The sequence below is a fragment of the Podarcis gaigeae genome (genome assembly GCF_964106915.1).
Source record: "Podarcis gaigeae genome assembly, chromosome: 9".
Taxonomy (NCBI): Eukaryota; Metazoa; Chordata; class Lepidosauria; order Squamata; family Lacertidae; genus Podarcis; species Podarcis gaigeae.
Genome location: NC_139685.1, coordinates 5,100,525 through 5,124,523, shown reverse-complemented (window position 1 = coordinate 5,124,523; position 23,999 = coordinate 5,100,525). Strand labels below are relative to the sequence as shown.

At 42.6% G+C, this 23,999-nt stretch overlaps 1 protein-coding gene across 2 annotated transcripts in view; it reads left to right on the top strand.

The window, feature by feature from the left end:
- HTT (huntingtin) overlaps positions 1 to 23,996 on the top strand; it is a 101,513-nt gene extending 77,517 nt beyond the window's left edge. For both annotated transcript variants that reach the window (XM_083757275.1, XM_083757274.1), the window contains 12 exons: positions 3,018 to 3,157; positions 3,770 to 3,852; positions 4,982 to 5,112; positions 6,689 to 6,818; positions 8,456 to 8,611; positions 11,684 to 11,874; positions 12,345 to 12,459; positions 13,262 to 13,475; positions 15,672 to 15,777; positions 17,014 to 17,176; positions 18,928 to 19,088; positions 22,189 to 23,996. In XM_083757275.1, the coding sequence (XP_083613401.1) occupies positions 3,018 to 3,157; positions 3,770 to 3,852; positions 4,982 to 5,112; positions 6,689 to 6,818; positions 8,456 to 8,611; positions 11,684 to 11,874; positions 12,345 to 12,459; positions 13,262 to 13,475; positions 15,672 to 15,777; positions 17,014 to 17,176; positions 18,928 to 19,088; positions 22,189 to 22,402 (1,804 nt within the window). In that variant the 3' untranslated portion in view covers positions 22,403 to 23,996. The remainder of the gene's footprint in view (positions 1 to 3,017; positions 3,158 to 3,769; positions 3,853 to 4,981; positions 5,113 to 6,688; positions 6,819 to 8,455; positions 8,612 to 11,683; positions 11,875 to 12,344; positions 12,460 to 13,261; positions 13,476 to 15,671; positions 15,778 to 17,013; positions 17,177 to 18,927; positions 19,089 to 22,188) is intronic.
- Positions 23,997 to 23,999: the final 3 nt, after the last annotated feature.

Below are 23,999 nucleotides of genomic sequence, written 5' to 3'. Positions count from 1 at the left end.
CCCGGCTCCTCCGAGCCGTACGTTTTTTAAAGCAAGCGAAGCAAGAGCCTTGTAGAGCGTGTAAGCGGCTCTCGCTTTGCTTACTTTCAGAGAGCCCCTCCTCCTGGCTGTAAAGCCAGCAAAGCTAGAGCCGTGCAAAGCCCTGCAAGCGCCTCCCGCTTTGCTTGACTGACTCTGATCCAGTGCATTCGCTCCGTAACACGCACAGGCATTTTCCCTTACTTTCTAGGAGCAAAAAAGTGCGTGTTTTGGAGCGAAAATTACGGTACTTCTGATGTTGGTGCTCTTCATGCTTGTCTGTGGTGATGCTTATCCCAACTTTTCTTTCCCGGAATTCTTTTCAGGATTTTTAAAAATTAGTTTTTCATGCCAATGTACAAAATACAGAAATACAATATAGAACACAGCATTCTGTAGTGCTGGGGTGGCACATCCTATTTCACCACTTGAGACAAAACAGGAAGTGCCGCTACTGGCATTGGCACCAATCTCTAGTTAGCTCTTGCATAATTTTTGCAAAATTTCACTGGAAATCAGTGCCAGTGTAGTTTCTTCATAGGTGGCAGGGATATGCTGGATGCCCGCAGAGGCACCGCCTCAGGGGCTTCTGCTACCTAAGGCAATGGCTTCACCCCGCCAAATAGCTGGACCTGCCCTGGGTAATACTTGGTGGTGAACGCATGCATATATATTCACCCAGGAGGCCAAGGAAGCACCCACTGACTCCCATGATCACCAGTAAAGGCAGGTAAATAAATGTGTGGGAATGCCATGCCAGCTCCTGCACCCCTTTTACACACAGGAAAAGCAAGAATCCTAAAGGCCTCCTGAGTCCAGCACAAGACATGAGCCTTCCTCCTCCAGTGTAGCAAAGAAACAAAAACTGGCCAGGCAGGACGGAGGCAGCCGAACAGTGGGAATTCCCCCCTTTGCTGTCACAAATAAATTGGCAGGGTAGCCAGCAGCCCCCTCCTCCACCAACACAAAACAATAAAAAACCTAAGCAGCCTAAGAGATGGGGAGCCTTCCTCCTACAGTGTAAATCAAGGCACCAGAGAAGTGAGGAGTTTAGCTTCCCTTCCTATGTTGTGTGCATGTGACCAACTGACAGAAAACCTACTGCAGCCAGAAAGAGGGGGGGAGGGAAGGATCCAACTCAGCAGAAAGACCCAGTGAACAGAGGGGAAGGGGCCGCGTGCTGGATCTAGGCTGCCACTACTTACCACTTTTGAATTATGTTGCTGGAGGAGACTCTTGAGAGTCCCATGGACTGCAAGAAGATCAAACCTCTCCATTCTTAAGGAAATCAGCCCTGAGTGCTCACTGGAAGGACAGATCCTGAAGCTGAGGCTCCAATACTTTGGCCACCTCGTGAGAAGAGAAGACTCCCTGGAAAAGACCCTGATGTTGGGAAAGATGGAGGGCACAAGGAGAAGGGGATGACAGAGGATGAGATGGTTGGATGGTGTTCTTGAAGCTACCAGCATGAGTTTGATCAAACTGCGGGAGGCAGTGGAGGACAGAAGTGCCTGGCATGCTCTGGTCCAGGGGGTCATGAAGAGTCGGACACGACTAAACGACTAAACAACAACAACTTACCACTACTTGGTAGTTTGCTCCTACCAAGATTGAAAGTGGGAGGGAAACCTCATTGGAAAGGAAAAGCAGGCGAGCTGGACGTAGTAAAACAAACTGCAGAGACAGGGCAGAGTGGGAGGTCAAGTGTACTGCAGCCAAGCAAGGCTGGCAATGCACACCCACCGCAACTCACCTTCTTCCAATGGGCATTAAATGAGTGTATGATGCACCTCATGGTGAAGGCATGAAGCTCCAAATCAAAATGCCCTCTGGGACAAGAAAAATCAGACAGACCCAATCCCTGTTCAAAATGTCTGCAGGGACAGGAAAATGCAGAAAGGTAGCCCACAGGGCAAGTGGGAAATCCATTCCTACTTCTTCTCTCATAGAGGGGAGAAGTTGACTGCCCAACCAACTGAAGAGGGAATGGATGGACTTTCCCAACTCCAGGAACTGCTCTGCACTGCAGAGCAGTATGAAGCCTCACAGGATTCCCTTTCATCAATAAAGAAAATATGGGTTAAATTGCTTGCCTCAGGGAGGACACCAAGAAAGGACACCACACTTGCAGGTGTGGTAACTATGAGATAGTTGGTGACCCTCTGCAATGTTGTCAACCTTATTTTTGGAGGAGGGGTGCTTGTTAGAATTCCTGCTCCATGATTGCAGTCATGGGATTGTTGTCCTTCACATGGCGGTATATGTTTTGACTCCACAGAGTGGGAAGTGACGGAGACAGGATGTTTGTGTTACTGTGTTCCGTGAAGTAGAACTATTGTCCTTTGTCCTTTTCCTCTTTGCTGTCTGATGCTATAGAGAGAGAGAGGGAGCCATGTTGCAGTGCTCCGTGTGTGTTTATATGTAAATAAAGTAGATTAGCCGAAATGCTGAGTTGCTGAGGTCTGTCACACGAACTGCGCAGACTCTGCGGATTCCTGAGTGTGCTGATGTCTGTTGGCATCGGTCGCTGTGATGTTCGGGCTAAAAAAAGCTTTTGAAGCTTCTGAACAATCGACCAGGAGGGAGGGAACATGCCAGTCGGGCATGTGTCTCTGCCAGAGTCCTACTCGAGTGTAGGCTGAGCTCCTGACAGTGCCATCCCACTGTTAAGGAATGCCCTCCAGGAGTCGCAAAGAGCAAATTTATGGGTAATAAACTCCCATGTTGTTTTACGTAATACCCATATCTGTATAATGATAGGCTTTTCTTTACACAGCATTTGGTTAATTTTGAAATCTCTAAATTAGGCTAGTTCTAAGCAAATCAAGCCTAGGTTTGTTAATAGTTGATTTGCATTTTAAATTAGTTGATACGCCTTTTTTCCAGAAGTGAATCCTGTTACAAAACTAAAAGCTGATACAGTAGTCTTTTTATTAGTGAGGATTTCCTGGCTGTAGAAGATGTTTTAGTCATTTATGATTATTTCTGCTGAACTTCAGGTTTGGGAGAAAATTAAATGTCATAAGAGGAATTGTAGAACAAGAAATCCAAGAAATGGCATCCAAAAGAGACAACATTGCCACCCACCACTTGTACCAAGCATGGGATCCTGTTCCGTCTCTTTCTCCTTCTGCTACAGGTACATATCCAATGGCTGCTTATGCAGAAGTTCTACAGTTTTTGAAATAGAAACAGAAAGTAACCTTAGGTTACTTGCAAGTATTCTTCAGACTTGAACTATCCCTGGCATATGCTCTTCTAACACCACTGGTGCGTCTTACTAAGTCTGGTTCTTGTCCACAGTAACTGGCAAAAGGAAATATGCAGCATCCCCCAAATGTTTACTTCCAAGGCTCCAGGGAAGCATGCTGTCCCTGAATTTTCCCATTTGACATTGCTTGTGGAAGAGCCTTTCCCTCTGTTTAAGCTCGCCCTTTGGACTGGCAGTAGCCCTGCACCCACCCCTGCCTTACTGTACCTTGGGTCAGGCAAGTTGCTTCCAGAGAGTATATAAAGGTACTCTGCTGGGCATTCCACTGAACCCAAAGGAAGTAGCTGAGGTTACTTAACGCAGCCCAAGTGATAGGAGAAATGGAGCATATCAGCAGAATCTCCAGCAGAGAGAACGCAAGTTGAGCATATCAGTAGCAAAAAGGGTCAGCATTATATGTTGACCACAGTGATAATGTGTACTTTCAGGCTTATTGTGGGCTTTGCCTAAAAGAATTTTGTATTTTTCTTTTTATTTTAGGTGTTCTTATCAGCCATGAAAAGCTTTTACTACAGATCAATACAGAGCGCGAAATGGGCAATATGGGCTATAAACTAGGACAGGTTTGTTCCAATGTCCATATTTAGCGAGAACCTTTGTATTCTTGACTTTCCAGAGTAACAAGAATTGCTGAATTACAATCTTGGGATTGTAGGATTATTATTTTAGGGGAAGACAAATTATGATTGAAAACAGAATGAAGTAGCAGAGCAGCAGACATGTGATCTCATTAACTCTGATGACATAGCTCTGGTCATCAGGACCACTATTTGGATCTTCTGTAGAGGTTAGGGAGCAAACGTCACACCAGATGCGTCTCCTATTCTTTGGGGGTAGGGGGAATTATTACCTCCCTGTGGTCCCCATTCCTGAAAAGTGGATTGGTTGGGGGCAAGAAACAAATCTCACTCCCCCATCCCTCTGGATATCTATTGGTGGCTAAGGAACCATTGTATCCAACAAGATAATGGGAAACACCAGGATTATTTGCGGAACAAAGAGCAAACATGCTGTAAAGTTGCACTGGCTTAGCCTTGTCATGTTGAGATCAAGTAAAACCTATATTTGGAAGATATTTTGTGGTTGTAACAGGTTCAGTACTCCTCTGTGGGAGCCAGTAGGTAGGAAATTCTGCTTTAAGGCAGAAATCATGCCGCTTGAGGAACTGGTGACGATAGCATTTCTATACATAGTAGGAACTTACAGGTATTACTATTTATTAAATTTCTATGTGCCCTTAGAGTATCACAGGACAGTTTACAATATAAAAACACAGAAATACATATCATAGTAACAAACAAAAACCTAAGTGGCATCAGACCATGTTACTTCAACGTTGTTTGGGATGCTAAACTTAGAAGGGGGCTGGTTGCAGTTAGGCTAGATGACTAATCACACCCAGGCTTGATTACTGTCATATATGGGGCTGCCTTTGAAAGTTCTCCAGAAACTTTTGCTGGTACAGGCTGACATGAGCCCCCAACAAACATACTGTATTAACCTTTCCGTTATCAGTTTCCAGTTGTCTCTGGGCACAATTCTAAGTATTTGCCTACAGATGCAAATGTAATGATATCATCATTTGTATATAGACTAGAAACTAATTTGAGGTTTTTCATTATGTCCAGTGTGAGGGCATTTTAAGAAGTAAAAATACTGAATCACTTAACTTACTTTCCCCTCTCGTTTAAGGTCTCTATCCACTCTGTGTGGCTAGGAAATAACATCACTCCACTGCGGGAAGAAGAATGGGATGAAGATGAAGACGATGAGAGTGATATGCCTGCCCCTTCCTCGCCACCATCCTCTCCCATGAATTCCAGGTTTTGAATTTTTCTGTGTGCACACAGGGCTGCCAGCTCTGCTCCATTTGCCAACCCCACCTGCCTGCCAGTCCTTTGCCAGCCCCAATTATCCCACACCTGGCCAACACCTCACCTCACCTGCCTCCTCACCTTGCCACCCCATGGCTCACCCCCCACCCACTTTTAAAGGCAGATGAGAGTCACTTCAGAGAGCAGTTTGGCAAACTGATCTCCCACTCTCTTTTGAACTTCAACCCATTCTTGCTCGTGTGCCTGCTGCTCTGTCATGCTGGAGCTGTTGTGACCATCTATATGATTTTATTATATAGCAAGATATATTTATATTTATATAGTAAGATATATTTGGGGACGCGGGTGGCGCTGTGGGTAAAAGCCTCAGCGCCTAGGGCTTGCCGATCGAAAGGTCGGCAGTTCGAATCCCCACGGCGGGGTGCGCTCCCGTCGTTCAGTCCCAGCGCCTGCCAACCTAGCAGTTCGAAAGCACCCCCGGGTGCAAGTAGATAAATAGGGACCGCTTACTGGCGGGAAGGTAAACGGCGTTTCCGTGTGCTGCGCTGGCTCGCCAGATGCAGCTTTGTCACGCTGGCCACGTGACCCGGAAGTGTCTTCGGACAGCGCTGGCCCCCGGCCTCTTGAGTGAGATGGGCGCACCAAGCCCAGAGTCTGTCAAGGCTGGCCCGTACGGGCAGGGGTACCTTTACCTTTACCTTTAAGATATATTTGTTTGTAATTGGAATAATCTGCAGTTAGATTTGCATTCAGAAGTGAAAATCCTTTTGTGCCTTCATTAATCAGTGGATCTACTGATTGGTTATAGATAGATAGATAGATAGATAGATAGATAGATAGATAGATAGATAGATAAGATTAGATAAATAGATAGTTTATCATAAGAACCAAAAGACACTACACAGTCACATCTCCCTTAATTACCAAAGGGAATATTCATTTCTAAGGGAGACTATTTACAGTAAACATTTCAGCACTAAATAGGGGGTAGCTGCTTATTTTATTCTTCTTGCATTTAACCTTTTCAGCTATACTCGAAAGTCTTTCCCATCCACTCTAATCCTAAAGAAGACTCTGCCTTTCAGTAGTTGCAAAAGGCATTACTGCCTGTAACAAATATTCAGTTATTGCCTCAAGTTTCGGCAGAATGGGATCATTTAAAATGTATTGCCCTGCTCCCACTCTAGCTACAGTTCAATAAAAGGTTGATTGGATAGTCCTAAGTTAGAGCACCCTTTCCCTATTAATATGAATTTTAACCACATCCACAATTGACTTCCTGGTTGGCCTTCAAGTGTGCTCTTTGAGAACACAATTAAATGACATGTTTGTCAAAAATATCAAAGCACTGCCTTTGTTGCTAGTAGGAACCTGGAGCCAGAAATACATTGTCCTACCTGACGGCAGATCTCCATTCTCTAGTTCCAACAGCTGAATGAGTGCTTCAAATTCATGGCAAAGCTGTTTCTCCTCCCTAAGACCCACTCTTTGGTGAACATGTTTAGATTATTATAAGATAACTGCAATGTAGTAGCTTATTAACTGTGCTTGTATCTGGTTATAGGAAACATCGTGCCGGTGTAGATATACATTCCTGTTCTCAATTCTTGTTGGAGTTGTATAGTCAGTGGATTCTGCCCTCCAACCCAGGCAAAAGGACCCCAGTTATCCTCATCAGTGAAGTTGTCCGATCTGTAAGTATCATACTGTTTTCAGTGTTTTCATTGTCATATTGAACGAATATATTGTTCTGAAATTTTGGTGAATAAAGGGAGAAGCTTGCTGGGCTTGCTTAAAGTGAGTTGAATTGATTTGGAACAGGATCTGTTGGCAAATTAACCGGGAGGAACTGAACTGAAGGGAAACTAACATGAGGTGATCTGGACTGGAGTGCAAATTAACCGGAGAACCTACCATATATTGTATATATGATTGTAATTCCCAAATCTTAACACTATTTTGGGCTGTCATAAATAAATGCTTCTGTTTGTTTAAATTTGCCTACAAATTCCAATGCTTTAGTATGGATTACAGGTGCTAAGTAGAGTTCTAAAGATTGGTGGACAGCAAGCCTGGGATGATCTGGTTCAGTTCTTAAAGAGCAGTGAAATTTTAACAGACCTTGGGACTTGATTACACAATTGATATACTGTAAGGCCAGCAATCTAATCTATTTTCATTATTGGAGCAGTCCTAATCTTGAGCACAAAGGTCCTAAAATTAGAGATTTCAAGATCTGTTGGACATTTCAGGAAGTGCAAAGCTGAAGCCAGTCACTGAGCAGGCTGACCTCATATACTCATGGGGTTTGAGTTAACTACAGTGGTACCTTGGTACTCAAACGGCTTGGCTTCCGAACAAATCAGCTCCCGAATGCCACAAACCTGGAAGTAAGTGTTCCAGTTTGTGAATGTTTTTCGGAAGCTGAACATCTGACGCGGCTTCCACTTGAGTGCAGGAAGCTCCTGCAGCCAATTTGAAACTGTGCCTTGGTTTTCAAACGGATTCGGGAGTCAAACGGACTCCCAGAATGGATTAAGTTCGAGAACCAAGGTACCACTGTATATCTAACGACCACAAAAAGTGGTTGATAGCATCTCTACAAAAAAGGAAATTGGACACCATTACTATTGGTGAGGAAGGTGGTAGATGATCCTTTGAAAGAATGGGAAAAGCAAACAAAACAAGGATAGAGGTTGGAAAAGCAGCAAAGGATTGCAAGTAATGAAAGTGCTTCATCTGCCTGATGAAAGATACCACCCTATAATATGATCCCAAATTACAAACTTTAATGTATCACTTCTCCCCTCCCCATCTTGGGGGGGTATGGTTCTTTAAAGTCAGCTCAAGGCTACCAATTAAATAGCTGCATGTAAGTATTCTGGATGTGTAGGGATTTTATTTTTAAAAATTTCTTCATAGGATTTTTCACTCTTCCTTAACCAAAAGGTCTCAGGTCAGTTTACCACAATATAACACACAGTTATAAAAACAGAATGGATTTCCCAGTTGCCACATATCTCGAACTGGGAGGGAATCTCTCCTACTGGTGGAGAAAAAAGGCTGCTTCATTAGCTATCTCCAAAGTCCAATGTAACCTCCATCTCAGAAGCAGAGAAAGAACTCTCTCGGTGATCTCAGTGTTCTTTTTGTGATTAATCTTAACACACACATTTTTTTTAAAAAAATAATGAAATATTTTAACATTTTTACATTTGAGCTTCTTTCTAGTAAAGTTGCATTCATATATGTTATATATACTTGATTGAAATGACTTGTTATATAAACAACTTTTAAAAGACTTAATTTGTAATGTTTCTTGTACTTGCAGCTTTTAGCAGTATCTGACTTATTTACAGAAAGGAATCAGTTTGAAATGATGTACACAACATTAACAGAACTGCGGAAGACACACCCATCAGAAGATGAAATCCTTATACAGTATTTGGTTCCAGCTACATGTAAGGCAGCTGCCGTTCTTGGAATGGTAAGATTTCTTTTAATTTAAAAAGTCATTTCCCAGTTCCATTTCAGTCTGGTTTCTGGCCCAGTAAAGGAACTGAATCAGCTGTTGATCTTCTGGTATGGATGACCTTCATGGGAGCTTAACCAAGAGGAGTACATCCCTGTTGATTCTGTTAGAATTCTCAGTGGCTTTTTAATAAGTTTGATTTGATTTCATATTTGTATTCAATTTTTCCAATAACAAATGTTGAGCACGAAGTGGCTTACAATAATCACAATAGCATTAGGAGGGGTGAACCATTGTAAACACTATCATATCAACCACAAGTTACATATAAATAAAGCAAGCAACAATAAATTCATCAAAACAATACAATACAATTCAAAATAATAATTTTCATCATAAGGGGAAGACAACAGACTCTTCCAGAAGTTGCTCTTGTATACATGATGTCAGGGAACTGACATCAGAGCGAGAGGCGGAGGCAGGACTCCAGAGTGATGCCAGAGAGGGGACCAGCAGGGGGGAAGGAATTCAGCGTAACACCAGTAGAGAAGAGAGGGAGATGGAGGAATTGGAGACAGGTCTCCAAGACCCTTCACCAGAGACTAGTGGAGAGAGCGCTGGCAGCCCCTGCCTTCCCCTTACTTGTGCAGACGAGTTCCGCGCAGGGAAAGTAGGAGGAGACTTGGCGTCAAACAGCTCTTATGCTGGAAGAGGTTCAAGAAACGCCCACTGACGGATTCTGCAAGTGACTAACAGGTCACGGAGGGCGAGCTGTCAGCCTAAGCATGGTTGGCCAAGCAATCAAACTAAACTGAAGGCAATTTACGCACAAATAACCCCCTTACAACCATTACACATGTGGAAAGGTATAAAATGTCTTCCTTACAGTTCCTATTTGGCTAGCGCCAAATAGCACATAGACTGCATTTGACACTAAAGCTGCCCCTCTCCTCTTTCCCTTCCTTAAATGCAGTGTAAGATTAGATAGAGAGGGTGCCATGCAAGCAGGAGGAAGAATCTACTTCCTCTCAGGAGAGACATCTGTGGCTTCCTTTCTTGACCATGGTATCCTTCAGGGCACTGTTCTCCACTTCCTCCCTGTATGGCTGGTTCCGGAATGTGGTCTTGGCGGGTGGTAGCTCTATAGTATCTGTGTGGTCCTGTTCTTCTTCAGGGATTGGAGGTGGTTGCTGATGCTATGAATGGGTTGGGTATTATCTCGTCACGTGATGGAGGCAAGAGAGCAAAGAACTCTGGGAAGCAGGCATGGTCACACCTCATTTTTCTCTCTCCTGCCTGAAGGAGTAGTTCGTTTTCTGACTCTCGCTGATCTATTTAACACCTCATGGGGAAACATCAACTGGAGTTTGGTACCATCTGTGTGCAGATAACTGTTCTATCTCTTTTATTAACCCAACACAATGTTAAAGGGCATTGGATGTTAATCAGTTAAAGGCTGAACATTTCCCCCTGGCGCCTAAAAAGTGTACAATGAAGGTGCCAGGCAAACCTCTCTGGGGAGAGTGCTCCACAAACAGGGAGCCACTGCAGAAATTGACATAATTTAATGTACTTTGAGGGTATTTCTTACTCTATACCCCCGAACATTGTCGAACTATCAAGTCTAGAATGCAAGAGGCCAAAAAATACCTACATTCTCTCCCCCCCACCCCCCCAAGATCTTAGCAAAGCACACTGGAATTTGTCAATCTAGAGCAGTGGTGGCCTTTTAGGTATGGTGGCCAACAAGTCTAAATTTACTTGGTATGGTGATCAATTGATTTATTGTCCCATGAAGTTTGGACCTTTGTTCTTCAGCAGCTATTGGTTCAGTGCATTTTAACCTGCAAATTTGCCTATTAAATTTACTGAACACCCCTACTGATGTGGTTTACTTACAAAGTACTTACAAAGTTATTCAAAAAGTTTTTGGGGTTTTTTTGTGCCTTTCCGACATTCGGTTACATATGTCAACATTGCATTATAATATGCCAAGAAAACAAAAAGTTGGAAGAGGTATTCATCATACTAGTTAAAGATTACAAGCAAAAATTATTTGGGGTTTACTTATAAGTCCCATGCACAGGCCTTGCAACCCACCAGTTGGAAAGTGCTGATTAGAACAGATGTCAGTGACGTCAGTGGCATTTTCTTCTTAAGGAGCGAAAGTGGGGGAGCAGAGTAGGGTGTCTGTATAAATGACCAGGTCTCCTGGCTCATGGCCCGCAACTGTTTGCTGCCTGTGTCCCTTGGGGACAGAACGTCCTTTGCACATTTTTCCAGTTTTCTTTCCAGATTCTGGCCCTTCTCCCCAGTCTTTCTCTTGATTTCAGCATAATGTGTAAGGGACAGAATATTCCAAGCATTCAAACCACATTTACTTCCCAGGACACAATATAAGAGGACTCGGACCTTTAGCTTACCAAATGACACACCAGGAATTACTGGTGTCATGTATTTCAATATAAAGCTGTTTTTCTTCAAAATAATACCACATGTCAGTAAATGGATAGAATGTTAATGACTTGGACGTATTTCATCATACTTTAGAATATTTTATGGATTTTATAAACTTTTTGTAATGGGATAATGAGCTGCTTGTGCGTAAAAGCTTAGTCCCTCAGAGTTTGCCCAGATTAGCAAAGCTCTGTCTGTAGCGGAGCCCCTTAAGCATGACTCCCTCAATCGCTGGCAGAATCCGACAGTGGGCGTTTACGGAATCTACTCCAGCATAAAAGCTCCTTGACGGAAACGCGTCGTCTGGATTCTCGGCGCGACAGTTTCCGGCGAGGAGTGGGTGTACCTATGGGAGGTCCTGAGACTTCTCCGCTGTTTTCGCTAGAAGACTCCCTGAGCCATTCCTTCGCCTCCCTCTCTCTCTGATCTCCCACTCTCCCCCTGCTGGTGCCTTCCTCCGCTGCTGAGTCTCTCCTGGCTTCTGAGAGACCCTCCACCACCTGCCTTTCCGATGACAGTTCCCTGACACTTTTGCATCATTGTTTTATGTTAATTGTTATTAACTTTATAGTTGCCAGCTTGTAATTTAATTCAGCACAATTTTGCATCTAATTGTTTCACATCCACTAGGATAAAGTGGTAGCAGAGCCCGTGAGCCGCCTGCTGGAATCAACATTACGCAGCACTCACATGCCAAGCCGCATAGGAGCCCTGCATGGAATTCTTTACATCCTTGAGTGTGACCTTCTTGATGAAACAGCAAAACAGCTTATTCCAATCATCTCTGAATATCTGCTTTCCAATCTAAGAGCAATATCACAGTAGGTGTTTATGTAGTGATGTGCTGTGGCCTTCATTTAACAGAATTTTTGAGCTGTGGAACTGAAAATGCAACACAACCTGATGTGGTTAACCTCTTCAGTCTGCTTTAATGGGCATTTTAGTAAAAGTTATCAGCAAGCTTGAAACAGCGGGTAAAACTTTAGAAATCGTTAGCATCACATGATACTTTGATCTTGCATAAATATGTGGCTACCAGTCACCTAGCCAGGGAAACTTCCTTTTGAACAAGAGCAAACAGTTGATTTGATAGATATTGTATATTTAATTTTTTTTAAAAAATGCTACAAGAACCATAAAACAGTTATTTCTTCTAGTCACTTCTTCTGAGTCTCATTAGCAAGAGTTGTAGTTCCAGCTATGTAAGGATTATAGAACAGAGCACTTGATTTTAACACTCTATGGGAAGACTCCAGCCCACTGATATATCAATGTTTCTCCTTTTTAACAGCTGCGTGAACGCCCACAACCAGCAGCATGTCTTGGTAATGTGTGCAGTGGCATTCTATTTAATAGAAAACTATCCTCTTGATGTAGGGCCTGAATTCTCTTCAGGAATTATACAGGTAGGTATGGCGTGTGAGAGAAAGACTTTGCATTCGCTTTTATCTTGAGAAGTAAAATAGAATTGATCAATTAGCATAAATGACCATGGCAGAATATAAGGAAATGACCTTCAACCCATAATAGTCTGCTTGTGTACTTACTATGCATTAAGTGGTGTGAATTTAGCCTATTTTTGGAGAGCATAGCTGAGAGCTGGTGCGACCTCAGTTACCAGACTGAAAACACTTTGGGAGGTTGAATTTCACAGCTGCATGTAAGGAGATTTTGTGTCCGCTGTGGTTAAGGTTTATCAGGTAGAGCTTGGCTGTGTGTTTGTATCCTCATGTTTCTCTTGTACCTTTGCCCACTTTTGTCTGCTGCAAAATGTGACAGGTGACTCCACTGAACCTTCCGTGCACCTTCTTAAGATTCACTTCATTATAATACTGGTGAATACCAAACCACATTAGAAGCCTGCCGCTGTGTCATAGTTATTTTCCACCATCCTGTGAATGAGCTATTTGGGAATAAGGGGAAATGTCGAGCAAGTTGGATAGTTTCCTGCCACTTCAGTCTGAGAAAGGGCCCTCTTTGGGGGTATAATCTGTGAAAATGCTTGTGAGAGATGGGAGCCCAGTGTGGTGCTAGACTTCACTGTGCTTCATAGTGGTAATAAATGGTGCTTTAATCTTGGACGCATGTGTCTTTGTCATAATGTTGCTGAGCTCTGTTGTATTTTAAATTGAGTTTCACATATTGACCTTATTGTTGTGATTCCACACCTGCCTATGGATATTTAAATTTATTTCCTGTTTGTTTCAGATGTGTGGAGTGATGTTGTCTGGAAGTGAAGAATTGACACCATCCATTATTTATCACTGTGTCTTGAGAGGGTTAGAACGGCTCCTCCTTTCAGAACAACTCTCAAGGCTGGATTGTGAATCATTAGTTAAACTGAGTGTAGACAGAGTGAACGTGCACAGCCCACACAGAGCCATGGCGGCATTGGGGCTAATGCTGACATGCATGTATACAGGTATGGATCTCTTCACATGTTTTCAGTGCTGAAAATTCACACCTCATAAAGTAACACTTCCCAGAAACTGTTTTCATAGCACATACATTTACTTTTTTTCATATTCTCAGTAATTTGTAGCCCTCTGGAGTAAGGATTATCAAGGTAATCCTAACCCAACAGTGAAATAAATGCTAGATTACTTCTGTTGCCTCCCACTTTCTAATTATTGCCCATGATGTGTAGGTAAAGTGGGCCAGTGAGAGATGGTTTCAAAAGGATGGTGCTTTCTATAACCTGCTAGCAGATTCTTCCTTGGACATCATCTAAGACAGGGGTCAGCAAACTTTTTTCGCAGGGGGCCAGTCCACTGTTCCTCAGACCTTGTGGGGGGCCGGACTATATTTTGGGGGGAAAATAGATATCCCCCCCGACTCTCCCCTCCCTTCTCCACAGCACCGGACGAGCCCCAGTGGCTGCTTACCTGTGCCTTGCGAGTGGCAGGTGCTGGCAGCAGCGGAGGGACGATAAATGGTGCGAAAGGGCTGGCTCCGGAGAGGGGCTGCTTAAAATGGCGTTCAGCCAACTGCGGCTCAACAAAGCCCAGCCCCCTTCCTCCTCTAGGCAGGGCGGGGAGAAGCCAGGAGGAGGGAGGGAGGAGGTGCCACCGTGGTGTGTGAGAGGGAGAGGGGTGGAAATGGCGCAGCCCAAACGATCAGAATCCATGCGGTGATTCCCGGACTGTCCGCGCGCCGGATCCAGAAGGCAGTTGGGTTGTATTTGGCCCCTGGGCCTTAGTTTGCCGACCCATGATCTAAGATCCAAGGCAATGATAGAGAACTCAGTGGCCAGAAGAATAATTTGGCAGAGGAACTAGGACATAGATCTGGGCCAGACTGGCAAGTTTCCCTTTTGCAAGAACTGAAGTATTTGGTGAGCCAGTTGAGGCAGTCGTCACCGAAACTAGACACACGCACATATACACCCATGTTGCTGACAGCCAAAAAAGGGACAAGTGGAAATAAAAAATCCAACAAGCCTCTTTATCAACAAGCACATACCTTTGGAGTATTCAAGCCTCGATGGAACTGCATCTTCAGGTCATCGGGCAAGAAATCTAACCAATCTTCCACTTGTTTCTCAACTTCTAATTACATGCAAGGAAAGAGCATACCTCCACATAACACCAACCATTTGGTCACAAACTGGTCACAAACAGCAGCAGGCCAGTGTGTCCAGAGGACAGTGTCTGGAGTTTACTCTCTGGAATTTGCCTAATAATAATAAGAAATAAAAATAATTAATAATAACAATAGTAATGATAATAATAATTTATTATTTCTACCCCACTCATCTGGCTGGGTTTCCTCAGCCACTCTGGGCGGCTTTCAACAGAACATTAAAAACAGAACAAAACTTCAAACATTAAAAACTTCTCTAAACAGGACTGCCTTCAGATGTCTTCTAAAAGTCGGATAGTTGTTTATTTCCTTGACATCTGATGGGAGGGGCGTTCCACAGGGCAGGCGCCACTACCGAGAAGGCCCTCTGCCTGGTTCCTTGTAGCATCGCCTTGCTTGAGGGATTCAGTGAAACATCAAGCCTTCAGCAGGACAATTCAACACCTAGTCTCAATCCCAAACTGTTATCTCCAGGATGTATTTTGGTTCCCCACCCCCACCCCCTTTGGTGCTTTTTACAACATAGCACAGGGAACACCTACCCAAGGACATCTTCAATATTTCTAAGATTGTGGTCCAAGTGCAAAGTGGGTAGCTTCTCTGCTGGGTACGTTGACGACAAGAGTTTGTGGCTTTTATACCCACTATGGCATAAATAAGCTTTCTAGAAGTGAAGCTGTTCTGGGATGCCAGAAAGCACATTCAAATAGAGATAGCTCAGTGCTGCCCTCTTCCTTAGAGAACTTGTCTTAATATCAGGGCACTTCAGCAATGATGGTGGGCTCCCTTCCTGGCTATTTGGTCAGGCCAGGCAGGAGGTTATATAATGAATGGTGGTTCCAGATTCAGCATTCAAACTCTGGTAATCCTGAGTTGGCTGGGACCAACCTCATGGCATTTGTAGCACTTAGCCAATGGATGCCAGTCCCTCAGTTTGCACTCTAGTGCCTGTATTACTTTAATTACCTTTATTTAAATTATCTGGTTCCCTTGTACTGTATGTTAAAACTGTGTTTTCTTGGTATTCTGCCTTTAGGAAAAGAGAAGATAAGTCCAGGGCGAGTTGCAGATCAAAACCAAGCAGCACCAGATAGCGAGTCTGTCATTGTGGCTATGGAGCGAGTTTCTGTTCTTTTTGACAGGTAGGAAATGGTTGTTTTAAAGAAAATGTAATTGGCAGGGATTGTATTTATAGGTGAGATTAAAGGTATGTCAGATATGCCCCACATACTTTCATGGCAGGTTAGGAGGATAGATTTTTAAGAATCGTCAGGAGAGGTGTGTTTTATCTTGAAAGATGAAGTGTCCAAAAGATTCCCCCCCCCCCACTGCCTTCCTTTGTGAAAAGAAGAAAAAGTGGCAACTTTTTGGCCAATCCCAATAGCCCAGCCATCTTTCTGGGACAAAATGTCATGATAAAGCATACAAGTAAATTCCATTTCCAGGAATATGAATCTAATGTAAATTCAATGCAGAGATTTTGGATATGTGCACATATATCAAGTTAATCCCTTTGTTATCTGAAACTATGTCTCTCAAGATTGATTTAATTGTGGATAATCCTACACCTAGGCAAAACTCAATGTGTCAACAGTGGAACAGCCACATATATTTTTATTAGAAATAATCAAGCATGTATTTTATGATCCTATTAACCATGATTGGTAATGCTTTCATAATGAACTGATCGCAAAAGGTAGTTGTAGGTTTTCCAGACCACTTTCTTTCCCCTACATCAGCAGAATAATACACATTTGGAGAAAGTGCAATATTTCCATTTTTAGAGCCCATAAGTCGTTTATAGAAGCCTGTCACAGCTGAAAAACAAAATGGCTGAAAAGACAAACGTCTGTTTATCAAGTGGTTACAATGTGATGGACACACATCCACATAGGCAGCTGGTTGTCTCTAACTTTGTGCCCTGTGGTAAAGCAGAAGAGAAGATGCTCCAGCTGGAAATCTTGCACTCATTAGCTCCCAAAGGAACCAGCAGTGGCCTGAGAGCTCTCTGCCATTCCACATTCCCCAGGATCTACATTACCTAGAAAAGTCCTACTGTTTTTTTAGAATACTTTTAAAAACTCATATTCTGTTGCTAAAAGTGCTGTCTGAGAAGCTCATTTGCTCCAGATGAGCAGTCCGGGAGTTCCAAAATAGCTGTGATGGTTCATTAAAAATAAGTTTTGTTATGAACCCCTCAGCCTAAGAGATCTTATAGGAGCTCACCCTGATTGCACTAAAGAATTTATCAGCACTGAATGGAGCAGGGAAGCCTTTTCTGTTGTGGTCACTGACTGGGATGAATATATCTTGTTACATGAAGCTGAATATTTGAGAGATATGATAGTTGCTTGTTATTACATATGTTTGTTTTTTAGGGTTAGAAAAGGATTTCCCTTTGAAGCCAGAGTCGTAACTCGGATTCTCCCTCAGTTTCTTGACGACTTTTTCCCCCCACAAGATGTGATGAATAAAGTCATAGGAGAATTTCTTTCTAACCAGCAGCCATATCCACAATTTATGGCAACTGTAGTATATAAGGTAATATTCCCCCCCCACACACACACACACGTCTCCCCCTGACCTCTTTTGTTTGCTCACTTCTAACACTTTGTTGGTTTTCCGCTTTTCCCTTTTGCTTAGACATTTTCACTAGCTCACTAGCTGTGACTACTAGGGTGAAACAAAAAAAATTGTCTGCAAAGTATGTGGCAAATTATTCACAGCAAGCAAGCAATGACAATCTCTGAGGATCAAGGCCTTAGCACTCTTCTGCTTCTAAAAAGCATTTGATAATCTTATATGGGGGGGGGGAGGCACAAATAAGACCCTGTTGAAGTAATAGTTCTTAAATGTATTTGATACTGATTCTAATTTAATGTTCAAATCAAATTGAGTAGCCCATCATGTTAATATTTAGTCTGTACCGCTTTATTTTTTGTGTTTTTATATTGCTGTACACCACCCTGATATTTTATGAGAGGGTAGTGTATACATACTTTTATAAACAAATAATATCGTGTAAGAAAGGTACAAAATTGTATTTTAGAGTCAACAGCAGTCTAACTCCACACAAACGGTATTTGAGATCTGTAGTGGTGTTTCCTATGTGGTCTCAGATCCCTAATAGCACATTCATGCATCTCTTCCACAGCTCAGAATCCTTTCTATGTATGAAAAGAATGGAATAATTAAAGCAAGGGTGGCAAATTAGCCATAGAGGTGTAGCTGTGCTGATTGCTGGCCACGCTGTCTCTGCTGATAGAAGTTGGAATCCATCTGCATTTGGGCATGCAGTCTTTCATTCTCCCCTCTCTCCCCTAACGCATATATTTACCGTATTTTTCGCTCTATAAGATGCACTTTTCCCCTCCTAAAAAGTAAGGGAAAATGTGTGTGCATCTTATGGAGCGAATGCAGGCTGCACAGCTATCCCAGAAGCCAGAACAGCAAGAGGGATTGCTGCGCAGCGATCCCTCTTGCTGTTCTGGCTTCTGGGATTCAGAATATTTTTTTTTTCTTGTTTTCTTCCTCCAAAAACTAGGTGCGTCTTATGGTCTGGTGCGTCTTATAGAGCGAAAAATACGGTACATTGGGATTGTCCTGTTAGTGAGATCTTTTTTAAAAAATAGTCATTGTGGGGAAAGTGTTAAAATACCAAAATCAAATTATTTATTTACTTCAAAAGTACATGACATATGATGTGGCACTGTTTAGGGAAAAATAGGTTTATATTGATTTTAATGCAACATTAGAAAGATTAATCATGGCTAAAGAAACAAGTTACCGTACTGCTCATGTGTCAGTTTCCCCCACCCACACTTAATCAGGGTTTGGGTCGTCAGCAGAGAGTGAGGCCACATTGCTGACCTGCCTTCCCAGTGCTGTGCATCACTGCAGGCGCAACAGGGCCCTGAATTGTTCACCTCCGTGACTAGCAAAAGAAGAAGAAATCAAGCAGATTTTTTAAGCGTACACAACCCATGTAGCTGTGGAGCTTGTGAAGGCTTTTTATTTTCCTGAGCCTTCAAGATTTGTTAGCTTTAAGTCTGTTTTGTGCTAGTATTCTGTCTGCTAATTAATGTACTTGTTCCTTATGTAGTTTGTTTTATAATTTACGGATTATTAATCTGAAAATTGACATTGAATCGAAGAACAGGATTAACAGCATAAACACAAAACCAGCCCTGCAGTTAAAAATAACTGGGTATGGTATATCTTTGTGTTTGTTGCAGGAGAATCTTTATATACATTTTCTTTCGCATATGATCTATCTGTTTTAACTCTTGCAGGTATTTCAAACATTGCATACCACTGGCCAGTCCTCCATGGTCCGTGACTGGGTGATGCTGTCACTTTCCAACTTCACGCAGAGGACACCGGTCGCCATGGCAATGTGGAGTCTGTCTTGCTTTTTTGTCAGTGCTTCCACCAGCCAGTGGATTTCAGCAATGTATCCTAAGCAGATTATTTTTCTATAGGCCTCATTTTAAAGCCTAAAAAAAGACTTCCGTTTTCCAGTGGTGCTGGGATGGGGCAGTCTTCCCTTTGGAAAAGTACTTCCTCTTGGTGGCAGGCAGGGTGAGCTTTCAAAGAATCACAGAGTTGTACAGCTGGAAGGGACCTCAAGGGTCATCTAGTCCAGTCCCCTGGAATGCAGGGATATTTTTGCCCAACATGGGACTCATAGCCCATGACCCTGAGATTAAGAGTCTCATGCCCTACTGACCGAACACCAGCGGGAGTGGGGGTTTGCCCTGGTTTCCAAGAATAGTGAGCCATTAGCAGTTAAAAGGATTTCTGCAGAACTCATCTCCAGCTCGTAAATTCTCTTTTTTTATCTCCGTGTTCTGATCTGTCCTTTTCATAAGAAGTTGCACTTAACTTAAATCAACCACTGCTTTCAGTGCAGGACTCTGACGTTTGACTTCTAGATGCTCTGCAGTGTTCACAAAGCCCACATCCGCACTATATATGTAAATTTTAAAGCTCATTTAAAGCACATGGCTTCCCCCAAAGAATCCTGGGAGCTGTAGTTTAATACTTACAAAGCTACAATTCTCAGGACCCTTAGCAAACTACGGTGCCCAGGATTCTTTGGGGAAAGCCCTGTGCTTTGGATGTATCGTGTGGATGTGACCGAAGTTATTTACGCCCCCCCCCAAAAAAAAATCTAGATGAAACCCCCATCAGTTTACCTGGTCTCCATCACAGATTCAGTAATGTCTCATCCACAGTATTTTGTCTCTGGAGCCACAGATTCTGTCAGAAGAGCAGCAAGTGATCATTTGGAATCTGATGGATGAAAAACTCAATGCCAAAAGCTCCCATTGCCTTTTTAAAAGGATTTTCTTGGGTTTATCAGCAGGATTCAGTGGTAAAATAATATATATATATATATATATATATATTTGCTTTCGTAGATTTTCACGGGTACAGGAATGCAGGTTTTGGTGTCCTCGGGTGTCTTCCCGTGTAAAAGTTGGGGTGTCTAGGCGACGTTTCGACGAGGTCTCACTCGTCATCTTCAGGCTGGTGCTTTCGGCTTCTTGTTACTGGAACAGAACAGAATATATATATATATATATATATGGTGGCTGTGCTTGAATGTCGCAGTAAGTCATGGTCTATTGTGGCTGGACTTACCATAGCCTATAAGCTTCTCTCAGTTTCACGCCGCCTTCTCCGCTGGTATGGCTGCAAGGAAGAGTGCAGAAGGTTTCGCTTCCACACAGCTTGTGTGGTTCACACATGATGAACGGTGTGGCAAAGTATGGCTCAAGTTCACCATGGTTTCTTTGTAACAAGCCAACTTCAAATGGCGTCTTATAAAGGTGACTTGCTTCAACCAAGCCATAGCTGTGATTCACCGCAGTTTAAGGCATGGCTGGGGGAAGCAGCTTTCAGACCAGATACAACTCGCTGCTCGCTTTCACCTGGCCTGTGGCACATGCTCCCTCTCCCCACTTGACCTTTGCCGCAATAAATGGTGGATAGGGGAGTAAGTGTTGGATGCCTTTGAAAGCATGGAGTTTACAGCTAGACTTATCCACACGGTCAAATCTGTCCTGGGTGCCTGGGCAGCTTTACGCCCGAGGACAGAAGCTTTTGAAAGTGCAGATGCTTTCAAAGCTTCCCAAGGGAAGAGCCGTCAGGATTTGTGCTGGTCTCAGTATCCTCAAAGCAAAAAACCACACAGTATTTCACCAAACTTGATTTTAGCCAACAGATACGTTTTATCAGCATGTTGAATAACATTTAACACTGTCATACTGAGGCTTGATTCAGCTCCATCAGTTCTGCTGAAATTTAATACAGAATACTTAGACGGGATATCTTCATCCTCACAGTCTACTGAGTGAATTTTTTTAAAAAAAAATTTTGGGCCATACATGTTTCTGTAAAAGAAAGCTGCTGTATGAAGGCGTTGAGATATGAACCAAAATAGGAGATTTCCTGAAAGCCACTATATTTTTATTATTATAATTTTATTATAATTTATTATTTGTACCCCGCCCATCTGGCTGGGTCTCCCCAGCCACTCTGGGCGTCTTCCAACAAAGATTAAAAATACATTAAAATGTCACACATTAAAATTTTCCCATCACAGGGCTGCCTTCAGATGTCTTCTAAATGTCAGGTAGTTTTTTATTTCTTTGACATCTGAGGTGAGGGCATTCCACAGGGCGGGCGGCACTACCGAGAAGGCCCTCTGCCTGGTTTCCTGTAACTTGGCTTCTCGCAGTGAGGGAACTGCCAGAAGGCCCTCGGCGCTGGATCTCAGCATCCGGGCAAAACGATGGGGGTGGAGACGCTCCTTCAGGTATACTGGGCCAAGGCCGTTTAGGGCTTTAAAGGTCAACACCAACACATTGAATTGTGCTTGGAAACATACTGGGAGCCAATGTCGATCTTTCAAGACCAATGTTATGTGGTCTCGGCAGCTGCTCCCAGTTACCAGTCTAGCTGCCGCATTCTGGATTAGTTGTAGTTTCCGGGTCACCTTCAAAGTTAGCCCCACATGGAGCGCATTGCAGTAGTCCAAGTGGGAGATAACCAGAGCATGCACCACTCTGGCCAGTCCGCGGGCAGGTAGGGTCTCAGCCTGCGTACCAGATGGAGCTGGTAGACAGCTGCCCTGGATACAGAATTGACCTGCGCCTCCAAGGGCAGCTTTGAGTCCAAAATGACTCCCAGGCTGCGCACCTGGTCCTTCAGGGGCACAGTTACCCCATTCAGGACCAGGGAGTCCTCCACACCAGCTTGCCCCCTGTCCCCCAAGAACAGTACTTCTGTCAGGATTCAACCTCAATCCATTAGCCACCCTCCATCCTCCAACCACCTCCAGGCACTCATACAGGACCGTCACCGCCTTCACTGGTTCTGATTTGAAAGAGAGGTAGAGCTGGTTTTCATCTGCATATTAGTTTTCTTTATGCTGATGTGTAGAGTAAAGTTTACTTTTGAATCCTTTTTCCAATGGGGAGTGATGTGGTTAAAACTCAGAATGCTTTACATGATGCTTTTGGTTATATCCTTGACTGTTTTGAAAGTCTTCCACATATTATCAGCAGAATGGGAAAATCAGAGCAAGTGGACATTAACCTCTTCTGCTTGGTGGCCATAGACTTTTACAGACATCAGATAGATGAAGAATTGGATCGCAGAGCCTTTCAGTCTGTATTTGAGGTGGTGGCATCGCCAGGTAACCCCTATCAACGCCTTCTGACTTGTTTGCAAAATGTCCACAAGATAGCAGCATGCTGAATCAGGGACAGTGGTGGTCTGAAGAAATGGAATATTGAAACCTGATGGGTTGATTGACATATGAGGACAATTGAACATTTACAAATGTTCAGGTCCCATCTTGGGTTTCGGTTTTGTAAGTTTATATTTTCCATCTTCCTTTGCATAAAGCTGAACTACACAAACGACATTAAATTGGACATGGTACTTACCAGGGTCGTGCTAAAAGAATGTCTCGTCACATTTGCTGCAAAGTTTGGGATAAACTTTAGCATTACTGTGTAAGATAACGGACAAGTACTGAACTCCAAGCAACTTGTTAACGTCAACATAAGTCACCTTATTGTTGCTAATAGTGAACCTGATTAATAACATTCTGTCCCACAAGGCAAGCTACAGGCATTTAAAAACCAAAATGCTTTAGGTTGGTTTTTTTTTGTAGTTGTACGTATTCATTTGTGGCATAATACTGACCAGAGGCTTTTTTTCCTTAATATGTCTTGTAAAAAGAAAAAAGAAAGAAAAAGTTTATACTCAGCATGTAATACTGTGTTTGGATGCTCTCTGACCTTATTGTCGTGTTCTGGGGGGAGGGGTGGGGAGAAGAATAGACAGACATAACCATACTTCCTTTTTTACCTCAGGATTTAAAAGTTCAAATGATATATTGGTTAAAAAAAAACTTCTATAAATATTTCTGTATCATGTATAGGATGTAAAGATGTAAAATGGTGCAGCACGGGAAAAGCACTTGTGGTTTGAAATTAATAATAGCCACTCTAGCTAAGTATCTTGACATCATCCTTCAGTTTCCTATTGGATGTTCTTACACACAAACACAGACATATATATATATATATTTGAAAATCACTTTGATGTACAAGTCCTCTTTAAAGCCCTATATTACGTCTCTATTTGAAAAACTGGAAAATATATATATATTAGTTTAAATTGGTTTTAAATATCATTAATTTTCTGCAGATGCTTTTGGTTTACTTTGAACCAGTGAATGGGGGAAATAAATTAGCCACTCCTTCTTTAGAGCAAAATATTTTTAGGAAAGTAAATTTGTTTCCTGGTAAGCAGCAAATCATCAGACGTTTTTAGATAAGTCTTTTGATTGAAAAAAAATGCAGTCCATGTACTCTGTATGCAGATTAAGAACGAGGTCTAACTATGATTTCTCTGGAGCTGGCTCAAATATTTGATAAATATGCAAGCATTATTCTATGGCTGAGCACTTTGTCGGTACAGATGTATAGCATAAATAGTAATTCATCTTAAAATTCCCCATAAATAGTATTTCTAGGGAAAGAACATTGACTTCACATGTGGAAATACAGGGTGGAGAAAGTTCAATATTTTGATTTTCTATTATGCTGTATTTTTATTCATCTCAACATTTTCACCAACAAAACAATAGTTTTATCAGGAGGAATGTGGACTGTGCTTTTGTGTATATAATATATGTAAAATTATACATGTGACTGCATTTGATGTATACATGTGTATATTTGTATTTATTAAACTGATGGATTTAAACTGTTTCCTGTTCTTAAACATCTTAAAGCATTATTGCATCTGAACATAATTTGATTAAAAAGCAATTTATCCACAT